This window comes from Vulpes lagopus, chromosome 10, assembly GCF_018345385.1.
Source record: "Vulpes lagopus strain Blue_001 chromosome 10, ASM1834538v1, whole genome shotgun sequence".
Lineage (NCBI taxonomy): Eukaryota > Metazoa > Chordata > Mammalia > Carnivora > Canidae > Vulpes > Vulpes lagopus.
This window is the reverse complement of record NC_054833.1, coordinates 50,911,029-50,930,631: the sequence shown is the minus strand read 5'-3', so window position 1 is coordinate 50,930,631 and position 19,603 is coordinate 50,911,029. Positions and strand designations below refer to the sequence as shown.

At 47.1% G+C, this 19,603-nt stretch overlaps 1 protein-coding gene and 1 pseudogene across 4 annotated transcripts in view; both read right to left on the bottom strand.

Moving 5' to 3' along the window:
* Positions 1–19,364, bottom strand: part of SLC35F2 (solute carrier family 35 member F2) — a 48,993-nt gene extending 29,629 nt beyond the window's left edge. The window contains exon 1 of one of the 4 annotated variants that reach the window (XM_041772499.1): positions 18,850–19,364. In XM_041772499.1, coding sequence (XP_041628433.1) covers positions 18,850–18,944 — 95 coding nt within the window. In that variant the 5' untranslated portion in view covers positions 18,945–19,364. Of the gene's footprint in view, positions 1–18,054; positions 18,415–18,498; positions 18,797–18,849 lie in introns of those variants that run through there. The other 3 variants (XM_041772501.1, XM_041772500.1, XM_041772502.1) reach the window with 3 other exon arrangements.
* On the bottom strand, positions 14,491–15,325 carry LOC121500623 (annotated as a pseudogene).
* Positions 19,365–19,603: the final 239 nt, after the last annotated feature.

The window sequence follows — 19,603 nt, the reverse complement described above, 5'->3', positions numbered from 1 at the left end:
GCTTAATATGGGGTCTAAACCCAGCAAGGAACCTACCCAATTGCACCCATTCACTTTAATTGTACCTCAGTGTATTTTCACCCAGTACGAACTTCAACCTCTGGACCTTCCCAACCTTGCTCATTCCTGGAACTGTTTCTTTCTTTCTCCCCTGCCCCCACAAAGATTTTATTTATTTGAGAGAGAGTGAGTGAGAAAGAGATAATTTCAAGCAGGCTCCTCATCCAGCACAGAGCCCAACATGGGGCTTGATCCCATGACCCTGAGATCATGACATGAGCCTAAATCAAGAGTTGAGCCTAAATCAAGAGTTGGACGCTCAACCAACTGAGCCACACAGGGGCCTGGGAACTGTTTCCATTCTGACTCTGGGAACACCAGAGGGTCTACAACCTAAGGGTGCTAGTGGAAGAGGTAAGAAGTCAATGACTACAGTGATGGATGAGTTAAATTGCCTGATGGAACCTTAAAATTAACAGAGTCTTTAGGTGGGATTATAGGACATTTTTTGGTTGTTTTCTTCTTTCTCCATTTGTACATATCAAATTTTCTAGCAAGGAGAAATCTATTTTTTTCCAATCTGTGTTCTTTCTTAAAAGAACCAAGATGGGACTCTTGGGTGGCTCAGCGGTGAGTGTCTGCCTTTGGCTCAGGTCATGATCCTGGAGTCCTAGGATCGAGTCCCACATCAGGCTTCCTGCAAGGAGCCTGCTTCTCCCTTTGCCTATGTCTCTGCCTCTCTCTGTGTGTCTCTCATGAATAAATAAATAAATCTTAAAAAAAAAAAAAAAAAAAGAACTAAGAAAGCAAAGAGACCGAAGCCAGCACGAAGAATGACTTCAGAAGCCTTCTTGACTCATTTTGAATCCTTGTGCTAATTTGGATTCAGAGCTCACCTTCTCTTTTTCATTTCTCCCCCAGTCTTCTATGACCTGTGATTCTTTGTTGACAATTTGAGGTTTCCAAACTGCTGACTTAAAGCTCCCTGGATTTGCCAATGTGGTATCCATCAGAATCAAGTATTATTTATTACACTCATGCTAATAGACCCCATCAGAATACCTGTTTTCTACAGTGCCTTGTCATTTACAAAAACTTTTCTGTACCCTCTCGTTTTTAATTTTTGACCCACGGGACAGTGCCACTGAACTACAGATGAAGAAAGTGAAGCTCAGAGGGGTTAAATGGGTCACCTAACTAATGTTGTTCAACAGTGGCAAAATCAGGTGCAAAATAGAAACCCCCAGCATTTGCTAGCCTACTATGTTCCTTCCTACATGATTAAATAACTTCAGGGGTGCCCAGATGATGAAGCTGGTTAAGTGTCTGACTCTTGGTTTCAGCTCAGGTCATGATCTCAGGGTCCTGGAATTGAGCCCACTATGGGGCTCTATGGTCAGCGGAAAGTCAGCTTAGGATTCTCTCTCCCTCTCCTTCTGACCTTCCCCGCCATTCCCTGGCTCACTCACACACACGCTCCTCTTTTCTCTCAAATAAGTAAATAAATCTAAAAAAATAAAATAACTTCAAAACAGATGATCTATAGCTTTTTTTCTCTCTCTAAGCAATATTTGATGAAAATGGATAAAGCTGCAAAAGTACAGATCAGATGATTTGAGCGCTTTTTTAAATGCCTGGCCTTTTATCCAGATCACTGAATATGACTTCAATATTATATTTTCCCACATATTTTATAATATAGTCCACGATAACTGCAGGTTCGGTTATCATAGAATAAAATCAGTTACCATAATATTATAACTATTTTATATTTTACTTGGAATTTTATGGGCAAATATATCCTAACACACTCCAACCGATTTAATACTACCCACACTACTAAAATACACAACCTTCTGCAATGTGTCCACTTTAATCATCACATCATCCCACAGCCAATAAGGCAAAGCTAGCAATATCAAATCTTCTGGAAAAATAGTTTGGCAGACAATCAAGTGAGCACTAGTTGAAGGGGCCAGCATGCACTGCCTTGATTGGCTACTGAATTGTACACACACAACCCTGAACAAAGACAGAAGTGCGCAGAGAGAACAGCCAGCTGAAGTATTTGAAGGTAACCACACCTATGGCCTGGACATGGCACACCTAGCTGATCTGTCTCAGGGACGATCAAATCAAGTTTATATCTGTGCCTTTTTGGAGACAGGGTGTAGCCCTTGCACTAGTACACCACTCCCAGACTCCCACTAGAGACCAGAATGTGTGAGAATTCTCCTCGTCTGCTTGGTGGAAACAGTCCAACCTGGCAGCAACTTCACCAGGCCACAGTGACCTTTTTATTACCATCTTCTTAATGGCATCCAGTTCAATTCAGCCAATATTTTTTTACTACCCTGTCGGTTCTTGACCCCGCCAGACTCCAGAGTACAAAGAAATAACAGGCCCTGCCCTCATGGAATTCATAATTCAGCAGGGAAGAAAAACACTGAAGGAACAAGATGACTCACTTCATTTAGCATTGTACCTACATCTAGGTCCATGTGCGTTCTCAAAATTGTCTGAATGGGATGTAACCTAATCTCAGATTCCGTGGGAGGCTTTCCTCATCAAGGGATTCTTCATCTGAGACTTGGTCAATGAAGACAAGTTGTTCAGGTCAAGAGAAAGAGAACAGGAACTGCTGCCCAGCAGAAAGGTCCGTATTGCCTATTACCCTCCATGACTAGAGCCCGTAGAGGTAGCTCATCCAGAGGAGCAGCCACTTCATCTCTTTCAAATGTATCCTGCAGCTTCAAGAGAGTCTAGCAAATCTTGGTTGATTATTTCAAAGAGTGTGGGTTAGATGAGCTGAGAAAACAATTCCTTGACATTTTTATGAATTATTGTTTGTTTACCTTTTTCCAGCGTCTGGTCTTTGTGCTCTATTTTCTTATTGGAGCCATGTTTAGATTCTACCACCAAATGTAGTAGACAGAATAATGGCTCCTCAAAAATGCCCACACACTAGGCCCCAGGAACCTGTGAAGAGGTCACCTCACATACCGTGAGATAATAAGAAATACAGGGGCACCTGGGGGGTCCAGTGGTGGAGCATCTGCCTTCCACTCAGGTCATGATCCCAGGGTCCCGGAACAGGCTCCCCGATGGGGGTGGGGGGGAGGCTGCTTCTCCCTCTGCCTGTGTCTCTGCCTCCCTCTCCCCATGTCTCTCATGAATAAATAAATAAAACCTTAAAAAAAATACATTTTAATCATGCCCCTCCCCCAGAGCTTCTAAAGGTGATGAGAAAGGGTCATCTTCAGTCATTCATAGCAAGCGACATTCAATGACACCAAGTTTATGATAATGAGGTGACTTTTGGAAAGCCCCTAAAGGAGGGGAGCCGGTTGCCACCCGAACCAACAGGAGTTAATGGGGGTGTGACTTTCAGCCCCACCCCAGGGAGCAGACAGGCGCTGGAGGTAGAGCCAATCCCCAATGACCAAAGATTTCATTCATCACCTGTGCCTACATAGTGAAGCCTTCCCTAGAACTCCTAATGGAAAAGGGCGCTTGAGGGCTCAGTATGTTAAGCATCTGGCTCCTGATTTCAGCTCAGGTCATGATCTCAGGATCCTGGGACTGAGCCCCACGCAGAGCCCGACTTTGGGCTCCCCGCTCAGAGCTCAGCCAGGAGTCTGCTTGAGGATTCTCTCCCTCCTTCTGCCATCTCCCCACCCTGCACTCTTGCTCTAAAATAAATACATAAATCTTTAAAAAAAAAAAAAACAAAAAACCCCTAACTAAAGGACTCAGAGGCTTTCCAGGTCCCATGAACACCCTGATGTGCTGAGGTGAGGATGAGGGGGGTGAGGCGGTGAAGCTACACGCCCTTTACCTTCCCCCATACCTTGCCCTATGTGTCTCTCCTATCCAGCTGTTTCTGAGTTTTATCTTTTCACAATAAACTGGTAATTTAATAAACTGTTTCCCTGAGTTCTAGGAGCCGCTCTAGCAAATTACTGAGCCCAAGGCAGAGGCCATGGGAACCTCTGCTGTGTAGTCAGACAATCAGAAGTACAAGGTGTCAACCTGGGAAACATGACTGGTGTCTACAATAGGGGGTGGGGAGCCGGAGGAGGGCAATCTTGGGGGACTGGGCCTTTAGCCTATGGGGTTTTTGCTAACTCCAGGCAGTGTCATAACTAAATCATAAGACACTCAAGTTTGTATGGAGAAATGGCGCTGTAAGAAAAATCCACATAAATTTGTGGTCAGAAGTAAAGTGCTGAGTACAGGAAAACAGTTTTTTTCCTTTTTCCATGGCAAGAGGGCCTATGCTGATGGGATCACCGGTAAATAAATACCTTGAGATGCGGAGATTATCCTGGATTTATTCAGGGAGGCCACATCTAATCACACGATTTCTTGAAAGGGAGAACCTTTCCCAGCTGTAGTCAGAGGAGAGTCAGCAAGAGAGGCAGCGATGCTGGCTTTGCAGACAGAGGGGGACAGAGGGGGACCCCAGGAGACCAGGAAGCCAGGCGGCCTCCCAACAGGAGAGCGAGGAAATCCACCCTCCCCCACACCTCCCAGGAAAGAACACAACCTTGTCAAATGCCTTGATTTTAGCCTGGATTCATCTGTGTCCCATTTCCCTCCTACAGAACTGGTCAGGTAATAAACTCGTGTTGTTTTAAGCCACTACATTTGTGGTGTTATTTTAACAGTAATAAAAAAGTAATACTAGGTCAACAACGGGTGTGATACCTTAAAACGACACTCGAATCGTGATGTTAGAACTATTTATATTCATCTCAATGAATTTCCTTAGTAACAAGACAGGTCTCAAATTAACTGCAGACAATGCTGATCAAGAGCCATCCTACAAAAAAAAAAAAAAAAAAAAAAAAAAGAGCCATCCTACACTTAAACACTTTCACCATTTGCCAAGGAGAAAAGGGAACCATGCCATCAAACTAGTTTTATGCAAACGAAAGTAAAAATTATAAATTCAGTGACCTCTTCTTAAATGTTCTGTCCTGAATGACCCTTAGATAGTCAAGAATACAGAGGAAACAAATTAATACTCACCCCCTCTGCCATAAATGGAAGGGAGACTAGTGACAGCCACCGTACTAACCTCTTATGTACATGAACTTACCGGATTTTCATACAACCCTAAAATGTAGGTATCATCTTGCTGAAATTCAAGTCTTACAATAAGGTTCATAAGGTAAATAAGAGCGCTAGATCAAAATCCAAATTAAGCTCAAAAGTCTGGGTTTTTTCCATTCCCCTTCGCTAAAAGAATAATTGTGGGAAGAAAATTAGAAAGGTGCTCATTTCCAGAATGATGACCTCTCAGTTCCTACAGCATTGGAACCATTTTCTACAACCTGCCTGTAGTGTGTTATGTTGCATTTGCTTTACTAGATTATACATGCAGAAACTATGCCATGGATACTTTTGTGCTTCCCCCATATACATATCTACACAGTATCTAATATTGTTATTATTATGGTTGTGGTTACCCTTGTTAGGGTTACTATTGTAATTACCATCATTGTTGTTAAAATTGTTACTATTAACAGTGAAAACAGTATCTAACACACTTGAGTTCACTCTATGTACCAGACACAGGCTCAACAATTTCAGGATTTCACAGTTCTAATTAATTCCATCCTCCCAACAATCCTAAGAGGCAGGTGCTACTGTTATTGCTATTTATAAAGAAACTGAGGCACAGAGATGTCACACAACGTGCCCAATATCACACAGCTAGCATCTGGTAGAACCTGGAGGGCAAACCAAGCAGTGCAGCTCATCATCACTGTCCCACTGGAAGTGTACTACTGGTATCTATTAGGGACTCAAAAGCCTTTCTCAGCCTAATAAAAGTGAGGTGGCTTAATAAAAATAACGACATGGCAGGTGCCATGCTAAGTGCTTACCTAAGTTACTCCATTTAAAACTCATGAAACCTCTCATGGGATAGGAATGTGTACAATTGCACCGGTGACCAACTTGCCTAAGGTCGAAAAATCAGGGGCACCTGGGTGGCTCAGCAGGTGAACATCTGCCTTTGGCTCAGGTCATGATCCCGGGGTCCTGGGATCGAGTCCCGCATCGGGCTCCCCACAGGGCGTCTGCTTCTCCCTCTGCCTATGTCTCTGCCTCTCTGTGTGTGTCTCTCATGAATAATTTTTTTTAAATCAAAAAATCATTGTCTCTGTTTTCCCCCTTCTACATACTGCCTGCCCCCCTGATAACAAAAATAAATCATAATATTGAAGATTATGAACTATGCAAGGAGATCAAGAGAAACAAATTATCCTGCATCTCCAACAGTGTGTATTGATTAGCATGGCCCATTTGATTATATATGTTCAACAATTATTTTACTAAGGGATGTTTTAATGAAAATGAGAGAACATAATATTTATATGTGATAGCCTCCCTCCATCCTCTGATTTGTGATTGGTTGAAATGAGAAAACATGAAATGAATGGACAAATCACCTATTCTCTCTGGATATGTGAGGACCACAAGCCCTACAGCCTAGATGTGGGGAGGGGGCAGCATAAACTGTGATCAGTATGTGGAGGACTGGCCTCTTCCCTGCAGGACCCTCCCAATCCCTGGACACTTCTGTGAGAATTCTCCGAGGGGCACCCATGTGAACACACAGAGGCCAGGAACAGGAGCTCCAGGCCAGTGGGCAAGGAGGGTTGGGGATGGAGGAAGGGTAGATTCTGAAGGATGGGATCGCTACAGGGTAACAAGTGCATGCTGTTTCAAGAGTCTGGATGATGAGGGTTTATGACAGACACACCACCCTCTCTCCACCCGCCCTGGTCTGGCACAAGCACAGAAGAAAACAGACTAACCCTGTTCTCAGGAGGCAGTCAAGAAGCCACAGCCCAGCCCACGAAACTTTAAATTTCTACTACCGCCTGCCCTCTGAGGCTCAATCAGAAGTTTGGAAGGACTATTTTTTAAACTGTTGTAAAATCTAAATGAGCCGTCCTGTGGATTATCAAAACAAAATTGCTTGTTTCTGTGTCTGGTTTAAACTGTCAAATGGGATCCTGGGGTGAAGACAATCAACCAGTGAGCAGTTAAAAGAAGGAAATCCAAAGCCAGTCCAAACACAGACGCAGAATCCCGGTGCGGCTGGGTTCCGGGCTCCAGCTGTGTCCCTGCCCTCTGCGGTTTGGCACTTGAACCTCCTCAAACTCTGTAAAGTCATAAATCCTCTGTTTTACCTACACCAGCAGTGAGCTGGATTTCTAATTAACACACTCACCAAACACCAACCAGGCACCAGAAAAGAGCAGTTTGAGCCTGATCTAGAAACTTCCTGGCACTCGGCCTGGAGGGAACTGGAGGTGGAGGCGGAAGGTAGATTTCCTGTGAGCTTTTCAATACTCCACAAGGGCTCACACCAGAAAAACTCACTCCCCTCCTTTAGTCAGCTTCCCGGCATCTGATTTAACCCAGCCAACTCCCAAACTTTTCAACGGAACGCCCCTATTAGGCAAAGAGAAGCAAATTACCATTTTCCACGGGAAGCTGGTGCCAGCCCCAAGCTTCATCAACTTTCAAGGGTGATCCTTAAAAATCCATGTAAATTGCACTGTGTATAGGGCAAACCATTTAGTATAGAAATAATGTGCAAAATGTGATTCTTTCACAGGTAGTACGGGTATCTCTCAGAAGTGGAAACGTGGAAGGCCAGTGAACAGAGGCCCACCTGCACTGGTGATCAGGGATATGCAGATGAGAGATACATCTTACATTCATTCCACTGTCAAAACTTTATGTCTAATAATACCAAGTGTTCAGATGTTTGTTTTCATACTCAGCTGGTAGTGTAAACTGGCACAACCACTTTGGGAAACCAGTTTGGCATTCTGTGAAGTTGAAAAGTCACATACTCTACCACCTAGTTGGCCCCCTCCCACACGCTCTATATACACCTGCGTGTGTGTAAAAGTAGTGCTGGGGTGCCTGAAAGGCTCAGTTGGTTGAGCATCTGACCCTTGATTTTGGCTGGGGTGGTGGTCTCAGGGTTGTGAGATCTGAGCTCTGCTCTGAGTGCAGCACCTACTTAACATTCTCTCCCTTTCCCTCTGCTCATGCAAACATGATCTCACTCTCTCTCTCTTAAAAAAAAAAAAAAAGTGCTTATATGTGATCAATAGGAGACCTGTAGAAGAATGTTCCTGGAAATCCTCTTCGCTATAGGAAAAAACCTGGAAAAAAACCAAATGTCCATTAAGTGATTTAATAAACTATGGTATATGCACAGGAAAGAATATTGTAGAGTCACAGTGAGGGTTCTTGCAGCATTAGGCAACAGCACGGATGAATCTTGGCAGTGTGATATAGAAGGGGAAATAAATCACAACAGATTATCTATAGTATGATATCCTTTTAATAAAGTAAAAAATAAATAAAAGCATACTTTTTAGAAATAAACAGAGGCACAAAATCGTACCCAAAAGAATGAGAGCAAGGGAATGGGGAGAGGTATATTCAGGATGGTAATTATCTCTGGTTGGGGAGGAATGTGGGTAGAGGGCATGACTGGGTATATGGAAATTACCATCATGGGTAGCCCCGGTGGCTCAGCAGTTTTAGTGCCGCCTACAGCTCAGGGTGTGATCCTGGAGACCCGGGATCGAGTCCCACATCGGGCTCCCGGCATGGAGCCTGCTTCTCCCTCTGCCTGTGTCTCTGCCTCTCTCTCTCTCCTCTCTGTGTATTCTCATGAATAAATAAATAAAATCTTAAAAAAAAAAAAAAAAAGGGAGTTACCATCATGATTCTAGTTCTAGGGTGGTGATGGGTTTGTGGAACTTACTGCATAAAAAAAGTTATTTAGCCATTCATGGGCCAACTGAATGTTATGAGCCAGGGATTATTACTCCACTTCCATGCAACTGGAGCCTAAAAAATAAATTAAATCAGGGGCACTCAGCTGGCTCAGCCAGTGGAGCACTCGATTCTTGATCTCAGAGTCATGAGTTCAAGCCCCACACTGGGGGCAGAGCTTATGTAAAAAAATAAAAAATAGGGGATCCCTGGGTGGCTCAGAGGTTTAGCGCCTGCCTTTGGCCCAAGGCGCGATCCTGGAGTCCCGGGATCAAGTCCCGCGTCGGGCTCCCTGCATGTAGACTGCTTCTCCCCCTATGCCTGTGTCTCTGCCTCTCTCTCTCTATGTCTATCATGAATAAATAAAAAAATTAAAAATAAAAAAATAGAAAATAAATGATGATCCAGGAAGACACATTATATTTTATATCCTGTGATGTTATATACTTTCTGGAACACCTGGAGACACAAATAGCAAAGAGCCTGGGGAGGGTGTGGAGGGACAATGAGGGAAGGGGACACAGCGTTAATTGTTCAAGGCCTTTTTTTTTCCAGTTTGCTGCCTAACTCGCAAGAGGTAGGGTAGTACAGTGGTTAGGAGTATGGGCTCTAGGGCCAGACTGCCTTGCAGGGGAGGAGGCAAAACCTCACTGCATTCCTTACTACTGTGTAACTGTGTGACTGTGTGACTGTTAGGGAAAACACTTGACCACTCTGTGTCTCAGCTTCCACGTGTCCAGTGGGGCTGGCAATGACAGCATCATAATGCTCGGAGAAGAAAATTATTGTAGGATGACACTGAATTAGCCCACCCTGAAGCCCTGGAATAATGAGGTTGTTCTAAGTGTATCAACTAAGCTTTACTCAACAAGGACTTTATTAATTATTGTTTTTATCTTTGGCTTGATACCACTGTGAAAAGTTTAAGAAATGGCTCTTCTATACTCTTTTGCTTTAAGATTTTATTTTGGGGGCACCAGGGTGGTTCAGTGGTTGAGTGTCTGCCTTTGGCTCAGGGTGTGATCCCAGGGCCCTGGGATGAAGTCCTGCATCAGGCTCCCCGTGGGGAGTCTGCTTCTCCCTCTGCCTGTGTCTCTGCTTCTTTCTGTGTGTCTCTCATGAATAAATAAATACAATTTTTTTAAAAGATTTTATTTTTTTCAGTAATCTCTTCATGCAACATAGGGCTTGAACCCACAACCCTGAGATCAAGAGTCACATGCTCCAGTGACTGAGCCAGCCAGGCGCCTCTCTTCTAAATCCGCCTGAGCAGGCTCATCCCAATACTACTCTGGCAAGATGTAACTCTCACACAATACTAGCCTCAGACTCTCAGGAAGGATTTGTTGAAGACCCAAGTCAGTATGTTCCTTAAATACTCCTGCTTCGGAATTACTAGAAAGAAGTTTGGGACCTAACTGTGATTTTTCATAGATTCTCTCTCTCTACATCATTAACATAAATAGCCAAGTTCCTGTGATCACTTAATCTGATGACTTTAATTAACACAAAAAAAAGTCCCTAAATCTGTGGACTAAAAGTTTTTATTAAATTTATTAAAATGAAAATTATCTAAATCTTTATTCAGGGCCTATTTATACTTTCACTACAAGCAATTCTGAGAGATTGGGTTATCCAGTTTCTACGATGTTAGCAAGTTGGAAGCCATCATTTAGAAAGAATGCAGGCTTCTGGAGATATGTTCAATAACACAGAAAAAATCACATGTGACAACTGTGAGAAAAAAGGCAGGAAAAAACATGACAAATAATTCACTTCAGTGGCTCCTGAGCAGCATATTACTATTACTGCCACTCAGCAGAATAATTAAACTTCATAATGATGATCCTGAATCAAGAAGAAAAGGTGTTATGTTGAATGCACTTTACTTAAAGGCAAGTAGTTGCATATATTTGTTTTAAATATACCACGAGGGGATCCCTGGGTGGCTCAGCGGTTTGGTGCCTGCCTTTGGCCCAGGGCACGATCCTGGAGTCCCAGGATCGAGTCCCACATTAGGCTCCTGGCATGGAGTCTGCTTCTCCCTCTGCCTGTATCTCTGCCTCTCTCTCTCTCTCTCTCTCTCTCTCTCTCTCTCTATGTCTATCGTGAATAAATAAATAAAATCTTAAAAAAAAATTAAATATACCATGAAGACTTTTTTTTTTTTTTTTTAGAGAGAAGACAGGTGAGGGGAGAAACGGAGAGAGAGAGAGGGAGACAGAGGATCTGAAGCAGACTCCACACTCAGTGCAGAGCCCGACACAGGGCCCAATCTCACGACCCTGAGATCATGACCTGAGCTGAAATCAAGAGTCAGACACTCAACAGACTGAGCCACCCAGGTGCCCCTACCATGAAGACTTTTAAATGTTTTATTTTTTTCTGGGCAAAATCTCCAGGATTAGTTGCAAATGGACCTACCAAATAATAACATGCCCTAGAAAGTTATTCAGTAACAACCAGTAAAATGCTGAAGAACTACTACCCAAAATTATGAATTAGTTAACAGAAGTGAGTCATCCATTACATGAATACTGCCACTCAATTAGGTTTAAAAAAACTTTAATAGATTGAAGGAGGATGTTTTAAGTTATCCATAAAATTCACCTGTGAAAGGATTTGTTTTTCTGATGATCCTCAATAAATAATACTATAAGGGAGTTTTTGTAGCTTTTTTAATAACCTTACCAAAACTGATATACCCAAGTAACGAACCTGGGAGGCAATTCAGGGTGGCTACTGTTCAGACTTCAAAAACAGCCTGCTTTAATTTCAGCCCTCATCCTTACACCTAATTTACAAAATCTTGCTGCAAACAGGTTATTACTGTTCCAAGGAATCAACTGCTACCATTTCGGTTCAAAGCCAGACACAAAGTAAGCAGTACAGGTATTTCAAAGATGAACTGCCATCTCCAGCCATAAGGCATTCTCCCAGGCTGGTGATGATTACCTTATGTCACAATATGGTAAGTGTAATGAATGAGGAACAGTGTCTGAAAGGTACAGAAGAAGGGACCTAAGTCAAGATGTGTGTGGAGAGGGAAGAAGAAGACTGCCTGACTGACTTGGGCATCTACAGAGTCTTTAAGTAGCTAGCCACAGAAGGGGGCAGGAAGAGCATCCACGGAGGAAGCTGCAGGTGCAAGGGTGCAGACCAAGGTGTCTGTGGGGGATCATAGGCATGCCCCTGTCGCCAGCATCCCCTCTGACAGGTGGACATGCTGGGAGACGAGCCTGGCAAGGGAGGTGGGCCGGTGACAGGGGGCACCATCGTGAACATCAAGAAGCTTGGCTCTCATAAAAGGACAAATATTGCATGATTGCACTTACATGGGGGATCCAGAATTGTCAGAGTCATAGAAGAAGAAAGGAAAATAGTGCTTCCCAGGGACTGAGGGGAGAGGCGAACATGGAGTTAGAGTTTCTGTATGGGATAACGAGCAAATTCTGGAAATGGGCAGTGGTCATAGGTGTGCAACACTGTGAGTGTAATTAATGTCACCGAATTGTACCCTTAAAAATGGTTACAATGGTAAATTTTATGCTACATACATTTTACCACAATGAACATCACCAGAAATGTAATCATTGTAAAGGTAAAGAAGTGGGGAGGAAGAGGGGGAAGAGCTCGAGCCACAGTTCGAGCTCTATCGGGTAACCAGCAGCTCTCTTTTAGCTCCAGAGCCCTTTCTTCAAACATCTGGCATAAACCAGGCAGAGCAACAGACCTGATGGGTGCCAGAGACCCACCCAGAAGCCCACCACTTCCTACTTCCCAACTGAGGACCCTCCAGGGAACCCCACAAGCGTCCCTGGTCTGTGAACCCGGGGCAGGTTCTGAGGGGAGCCCCAACAGGATGCAGAGGGATTTCTGAACTACTAAAGCAGGCCTGGTCTTTAGAATCAAAGGAACCTGGGGCACCTGGGTGGCTCCATCCATCAAGCGTCCAACTCTGGTTTTCAGCTCAGGTTCTGATCTCAAGGTTGTGGGATCAAGCCCTGTGTCGAGCTTTGTGCTCAGTGTGGAGTTGGCTTCAGATTCCATCTCCCTCTCCCTTACTCTCTTTCTTTCTCTCTCAAATAAATAAATAAAATCTTATTTAAAAAACGGAATTAAAGAAAACTGTCAGGCCTCTGCCTCAGCAGCCTTGTACCCATGGGCAAGTTACCCACCATCAACAGAAGTAAACATATTTGTACAGGATTGTGGAAACACCTGATAGCTGGGCATGGAGTGAGTCCCCACCTGCTGGCAGCTACCCATAGCCTCTGGTGGTACCTGGCATCAAGCTGGCTACCGCAAGCAGGGACAGGCAGGGGTGGCAGCTGTGACAAGATCCCTGTGACAGAGATACAGGCCTACTCTGAAGTTGTGACCACAGGGATTGGAGGTGGGCCCCGGAAAGAGTCTAGAAGTGCTGTCAAGATGCACTAGGTGGCACAGTGATCATCTAGGGAGGGTGCTGCTCTCCTGGTCATGAGACTGAGCCCCATGAGACTGAGCCCCGTGCCACACTGAGCATGGGGTCTGCTTGTCCCTCTCCCCACACGCACTCGCTCTCACTCACTCTCAAATAAATAAATATTTTTTTAAAAAAGAAAAAGAAGGGGCACCTAGGTGGGTCAGTGATTGAGCATCAGCCTTTGGCTAACATCCTGGGATAGAGTCACCCCAGTGGGCTCCCTGCAGGGACCCTATTTCTCCCTCTGCCTATGTCTCTGCCTCTCTCTCTGTGTCTCTCATGAATAAATAAAACCTTTAAAAAGAAAAAAAAAGGAATAAGCACTAGCAGCCATCATCTCATTTTTCTCACAATCAACCTGAAGGAAGGAGCAGAGATAAGCAAGCAGTAACCTAAAGGTTGTCTGCAGGAGGGAGAGGTCACTAGCCTGGGGCAGGGGACAGCCAGGGGCCCAGTCAGGTCATGTTGGATGGAAGCTTGTGAAGTCCACCCTCACCTCTGTCCTACGCTTTACTGCCTGTCCCTTGACCAACTCCCTGCATTACTGAGATGTTTAATGAAAAGGTTCAAACTGTCCAGCCAAAGATCATTCCCCCACCCACGCCCTCCAAGCTCTTAGGGCAAATGGGCCGAGAGAGAGAGGGCTCCTCCTCCTTCCAGGGCAGCTGTCATGGTCCCAGAACAGCCTGCCAGAAGGGTACAGGACAACGGCAATCAGCAGTAAGGCTGTGGCGCCCACAGAGTCTCCAGCCTGGGGTTTATCAGGAGCCCGAGCCTGGCCACTGGCTCTTCCCAGTACACAAGGGGACACGTGTGAGCATACTTGTCACAGTGTGGTTTGTGGCGGCTGAGAGATGGAAACTCCCGGGGGGGGGGGGGGGGCATCACTGGAGGACGGCACACCCTGCAGCACTCAGTTAGAAACAATAGGGCTAAATCAGAGGTTTTCAACTAGGGGAGTTTTCCCCCAGGAGCCATGTGACAATGTCTGGAAAGAATTTTGATCATCACCGCTCAGGGGTGGGAGGAACTGGGGGTGCTCTGTGGGCATCTAGTGGGCTAAGATCAGGGGTGCTGCTGCATCCGACAACACAGTCCGCCACAACAAAGAATTATTCCACCTAAACTGTCAATAAGGCCAGACTGAGAAACAGAGATACAAGACAACATGACTGTGTGATAAACATAGTTTTTTGTTTTTGTTTTGGTGTCTGATCTTATTTATTTTGTCACTCTTAGAAAATCTCATTTTTGACTGGACTCAGACTTAGAGGTAGAAGCTCTCAGAGAGGACAGCCTCCGTCTCTTGGCAATCTGTTCCTGGCGTTTTTCTTTGGCCTCCTTCATTCTCTTGGCCAAGAGTTTAGCATATTCTGCAGCCTCTTCCTTATTTTTCTTAGTACGCTGTTTCTTCAAAGCAATACGCCGATGTTTGTGTTGGAGGACACGTGGAGTAACAAGACGCTGAATCTTGGGTGCTTTGGTTCTAGGTTTCTTACCTTCTTTGTTTAGGGGCTTTCTAACAACATACTGGCGGACATCGTCTTCTTTTGACAGATTAAAAAGCTTTTGGATTCTGCTGGCTCTTTTGGGCCCCAGGCGATGAGGCACAGTAGTATCCGTGAGTCCAGGAATATCCTTCTCCCCTTTTTCCACAATAACCAAATTGAGAACACTGAGATTGGCATCCACAACGCAACCCCGAACAGATCTGCGCTTCGTCTCTCCATCCTCCCGGGTCGGTAGCGGGAATGCCCCTTACTCAGCAGCAGGCGGACGCGGCCTTGGGTCAAGACACCCTGCTTCCTGGGGAAGCCTTGTTTGTCATCGCCACCACTGACTCGCACCACGTAACCCTTCCACTCCTCGCCCAGAGCATCGGCAGCAACTTCTGTGGCCATACGCTTCTCATAAAAGGTACGCAGTTTGCGCTCAGCATCCACTTCAATGAGCTTCTGGCAGCCAGTAGCTGGGAAAGAGATGTTCAGCTTCATCCCGAAGCAGCCTACCGCCTCGGAGGCGCCACGAAAAAGAGCAGTTTTTTGTTTTTTTGTCTTTTCTTTTTGTTTTTATTTCAGAGAGACATGGGGGCACCTGGGTGGCTCAGCTGGTTGAGCATCTGGCTCTTGATTTCAGCTCAGATTGCAGCTCAGATTGTGATCTCAGGGTCGGGACATTGAGCCCCACATCAGGCTTAGCGCTAGGCAGGGAGCCTACTTAGGATTCTCCCTCCCTCTCCCTTTGTCCCTTCCCCTACTCACGCCTGTGTTCTCTGGTTCTCTGTCTCTCTCTCTCTAAAATAAATAATCTTAAAAAAAAAAAAAAGAAATGTGATCTATTATAAAATTCCTATTGGGGATTAGGGATTCATTCAACCATCTGATGTTCATTGTGTATCTATTGTAAGGTAGGCGCTGTGCTCAGCAGAGTCTATAGTAGTGACTAAAAAGTAAGTAGTATTGGGGCACCTGGGGCTCAGTCAGTAAAGCATCTGCCTTCAGCACAGGGCATGATACCAGAGTCCTGGGATCGAGTCCCATATGGGCTCCCTGCTCAGCGTCTGCTTCTCCCTCTGCCTCTGCCCCTGCTTGTGTGCTGTCGTGCACACGTTCACTCTCTCTCTCTCTCTCAAATACATCATGATAATCTTTTTTTAAAAATGTAGTATTTCTCACCTCTTGGAGTTGGTAAAGGAGGCAGATGTTAATTTAATAATCTCACAAAGGAAAAGGAGAAGGAAGGAGCTATTTTGGAGACTGGCAGGATCTAGAGTTGCCCAATCCTGCACTACACAAACCATAAAAAGCCCTTCCACCTACATCTTTGTTTCACTGCCACCAGAGAACAGTGCTCTTCAGCAGAGTGCATGCCAGCTTGAGACCTTGCTATGCACACTGTGAGCACTCAGGAGATGTTTGCTGAATGAATAGACGAACACCCCTAAATGACTCCTTCAAAAACGTCTGGGCCTTAACCTTTGAAACGAGGAAACTGAACAGAAAGAAGGAGCCCAAGGGCCAGGTCATTTGCCAGACAATCACAGGTGCGCACCTGTCCACCGACTACCAGTGCTCCTTCCTCCTCGTGCCCATACCCACCTCACACCAAGCCACTTGCAGTTCCTTAAGCAAAACGTTCTCGTACATCCATGCCTGGATTGGCCTTCCTCTCCTAGTTCACCTAGAAACCTCCTATTCATGCTTCTAATTTCCTGATCCCCTTCCCGGCCATGCTCCCTAACCCTACACCTCATCCTTTGTGCCATCTGTACTTGTGCTCACCTCTAGAACATCTGCCATAACTTCTTACCATAACTTGATCGTGAACTCCCTGAAACTAAATCCTACTCATCCCTGTAGGCCAGAGAGTAGTCCAGAACCTAGAACATCATAGATCCTCAAAAAAAAATAAATAAAATAAAAATAAAATAAAATAAATAAAATAAAATATTGAGTATACAGAATACTGGATATCTAGTAAACTGAATTTTTCTGATTGCTGGGTCAGACAAGGAAAACTGTGAACAGAATCCAAGTCTGGATGGTTGCCAGACATTAAGAATGGAAACCTTAATGAACAAAGAACTCTGCCAACCAGGCCGCCTGGGTGGCTCAAGCTTAACCAAAGTGTGTAAACTTGGTTTCGACTCAGGTCCTTTTTTTTTTTTTTTTTTAATTTATTTATTTATGATAGTCACACAGAGAGAGAGAGAGAGAGAGAGGCAGAGACATAGGCAGAGGGAGAAGCAGGCTCCATGCACCGGGAGCCCAACGTGGGATTCAATCCCGGGTCTCCAGGATCGCGCCCTGGGCCAAAGGCAGGCGCTAAACCGCTGCGCCACCCAGGGATCCCTTGACTCACGTCCTGATCTCATGGGTCATGAGATGGAGTCCAGCGCATCCAGGCTCTGGGAGTCTGCTAAGGGTTGTGGGACATAGAAAAAGGAAAAATTCTTAATTCCTGCTATGAAGGACTCACTCCGCCAGTGATATAAGATGGCCACAAACAGCTATCACACAAGGAAGAAAGTCACAATCTGTAAAGGAGGTACAAAAAAGTGTGCTTGGAGACAGAAAAAATCTCATATTTAGGAAGCTATTAGATACTCCTGACTGTACAATATGCCAATATTTTGAAAATATTAGAACATAAGGAGAAAAAAGAAATCATCGCTACTCCTTATTCTTACATCTTGCTATACTGCTCTCTGCCATACTGTCTGTCCATCCTCAGGGCCTCTGGCATCTCCCAACACCCAAGAATGGAGACTGATGGAAATGACAAGTAGCCTCTACAGAGCCATACCATGAGCCAGGCTATGGAGTCAGCCACATAATCCTCACAATTTCCCTACCAGGTAGAAACTGCTATTATCTCCAGTTACAAATAAGAAATTGGGGCACAGAGAACTTAAGTGACTTGCCCAAGGTCACCCAGCTGGTAAGTGGCACACACGGGATAGGATTCCAGAATCTGGGCCCTTAGCCATTACCTTATGCTGCCTCCCAGCTGAGAACCTGTGGACATTTATCAGGACATACACAACTGGAGGACACAAGGTGATTTCTGGCCAACTTTGCCCTGTAAGTACACGCATCTATTTCAAACTATTCTTTTACACAACAAAAATGCAAACACCATTCTTGATCTGGTAAACCAGAAAATGAGTTTTCACAATCTTTCATTGGTTACTTTTTTACGTTAATTAGAAGGAAAAACAAAACAAAACAAAAACCCAAAACAACAACAACAACAAAAGCAAATGCCTGTTAGACGCGGTGCCGGCGGCCAGGAGTGGTTAAATCACAGTTGTGACTGGGTTTTGTGGGCACCACCCTTCACGGGTCATCATCTCTTGGTCTTGGGCGAAATGCTCAGCCTCGTTTGCTTCTGGGCCAGCGAAGCGTCTAGAATAGTGCCATCTCACAGAGTGGTAAAAGCGCACGACAGCGTCCACATAACCGGCCAGGCCCTGAGCTCAAGCACCGTGGCTCGGGGTCCTCGGGTCCTAAGTCCCCAGGTCCTGCGTGCGCAGGAGGCGGGGCCGCGGCGGGTCCCCGGAGCGCTCCTCGGCCGCCCCCGGGCGCGCCCACCGCAGACGCGCGCTTCCCCGGCCGCCCCCTCGCCCGGGGCCAGGGCGCCGCGGGCTCCGGGCGGCCTCGGGGCGGGACCTCAAACTTAACCCCGATTTCTCACTCGGGGGAACTCACTGCCTCGTGGAGGGAGGATCGCGGGCCGAGGGTGACCGCCTGGCGGCGCCGCCATCGCCAGCTGCCCACCTGCCCGGGGTGGGCGGGACGCGCCGCCTTCACAGCATCCCCGGGCCGCCCTCCCCGCGCCCGCTCGGCCGAGAGCCCCGGTCGCCCAAGCACACCGGCCCGATTTCCGCGAGGGCGGCGAGGGCGGCGAGGGCGGCGAGGGCGGGGCGCGCGGCTCCACAAGGCCAGGTGAGCCACACGTGGGGCCGCCCGAGCCCCGCCGCGCCGCCACCCGGCCGCGTGCGCCCGCACCCGAGCGCGCAGGGACCCCCCCGCCCCCGCCCCCGCCGCCCCCGCACTCACCAGGTGAAAAGCCGGCCCCGGAGCCCGCGCAGCAGGCTGCCCAGCGCGCTCGCCGCTCCCGGCGCGCCGGGTCCCGCGGGCGAGGCCGCCTCCATGCGCCCCTGCAGGCTCGGCGCCCGGAACCCCCGACCGGCCGGGCCGGGGCGGGGCGGGGCGGGGCGGGCGGGCGGGGACGGCGCCTGGGCGGCCTGGGGACCCGGCCCCGCGCTCGCGGCCTCCCGCCCCCTGCGCTCCCGCCCACGCTCCCTCCCTCGGCGCTCGCTCGCGGGCCTCCTCCTCCGGGCTGGGCCGCCGCCAGGCCTCCGCCGTCCGTTCTCCCGGCCGGGCCCACACGTCTGCAGGCGACGACCTGGCCCCTCCCGGGGAGCTGAGCACTAGGGCCGCGCTGCTCCCGCGCCCTGGCGGTGGGGCCGCGGGGATGGGCGACACCGCGCGGGCACCCCGGGGTGTTACGGCCCCTGGTCGACGCCGGCACGTGAGCCGAGGTTACACCGGCCCCAAAGAGCAGTGACTTTGCAGCGCCGGAACTTTGCTAAATGGAGAGGGCCGGCTGACTCCTCCCCTGCCTCCCCGGCCGGCCACCCTCCCTCTGACTAGGTCACGAAACACACCTACCATCTAAAAGAACTGAGGACGCTTCAGAGCTGTTTCTTTAAATTGCAAAACCTGGGTAAGATCCCAAGGGGATTTTTGCACCGCGTCTCTATGGGGCCGCGCTGCGCACGCTGTCACCAGCTGGCGGCAGGCACCCGGG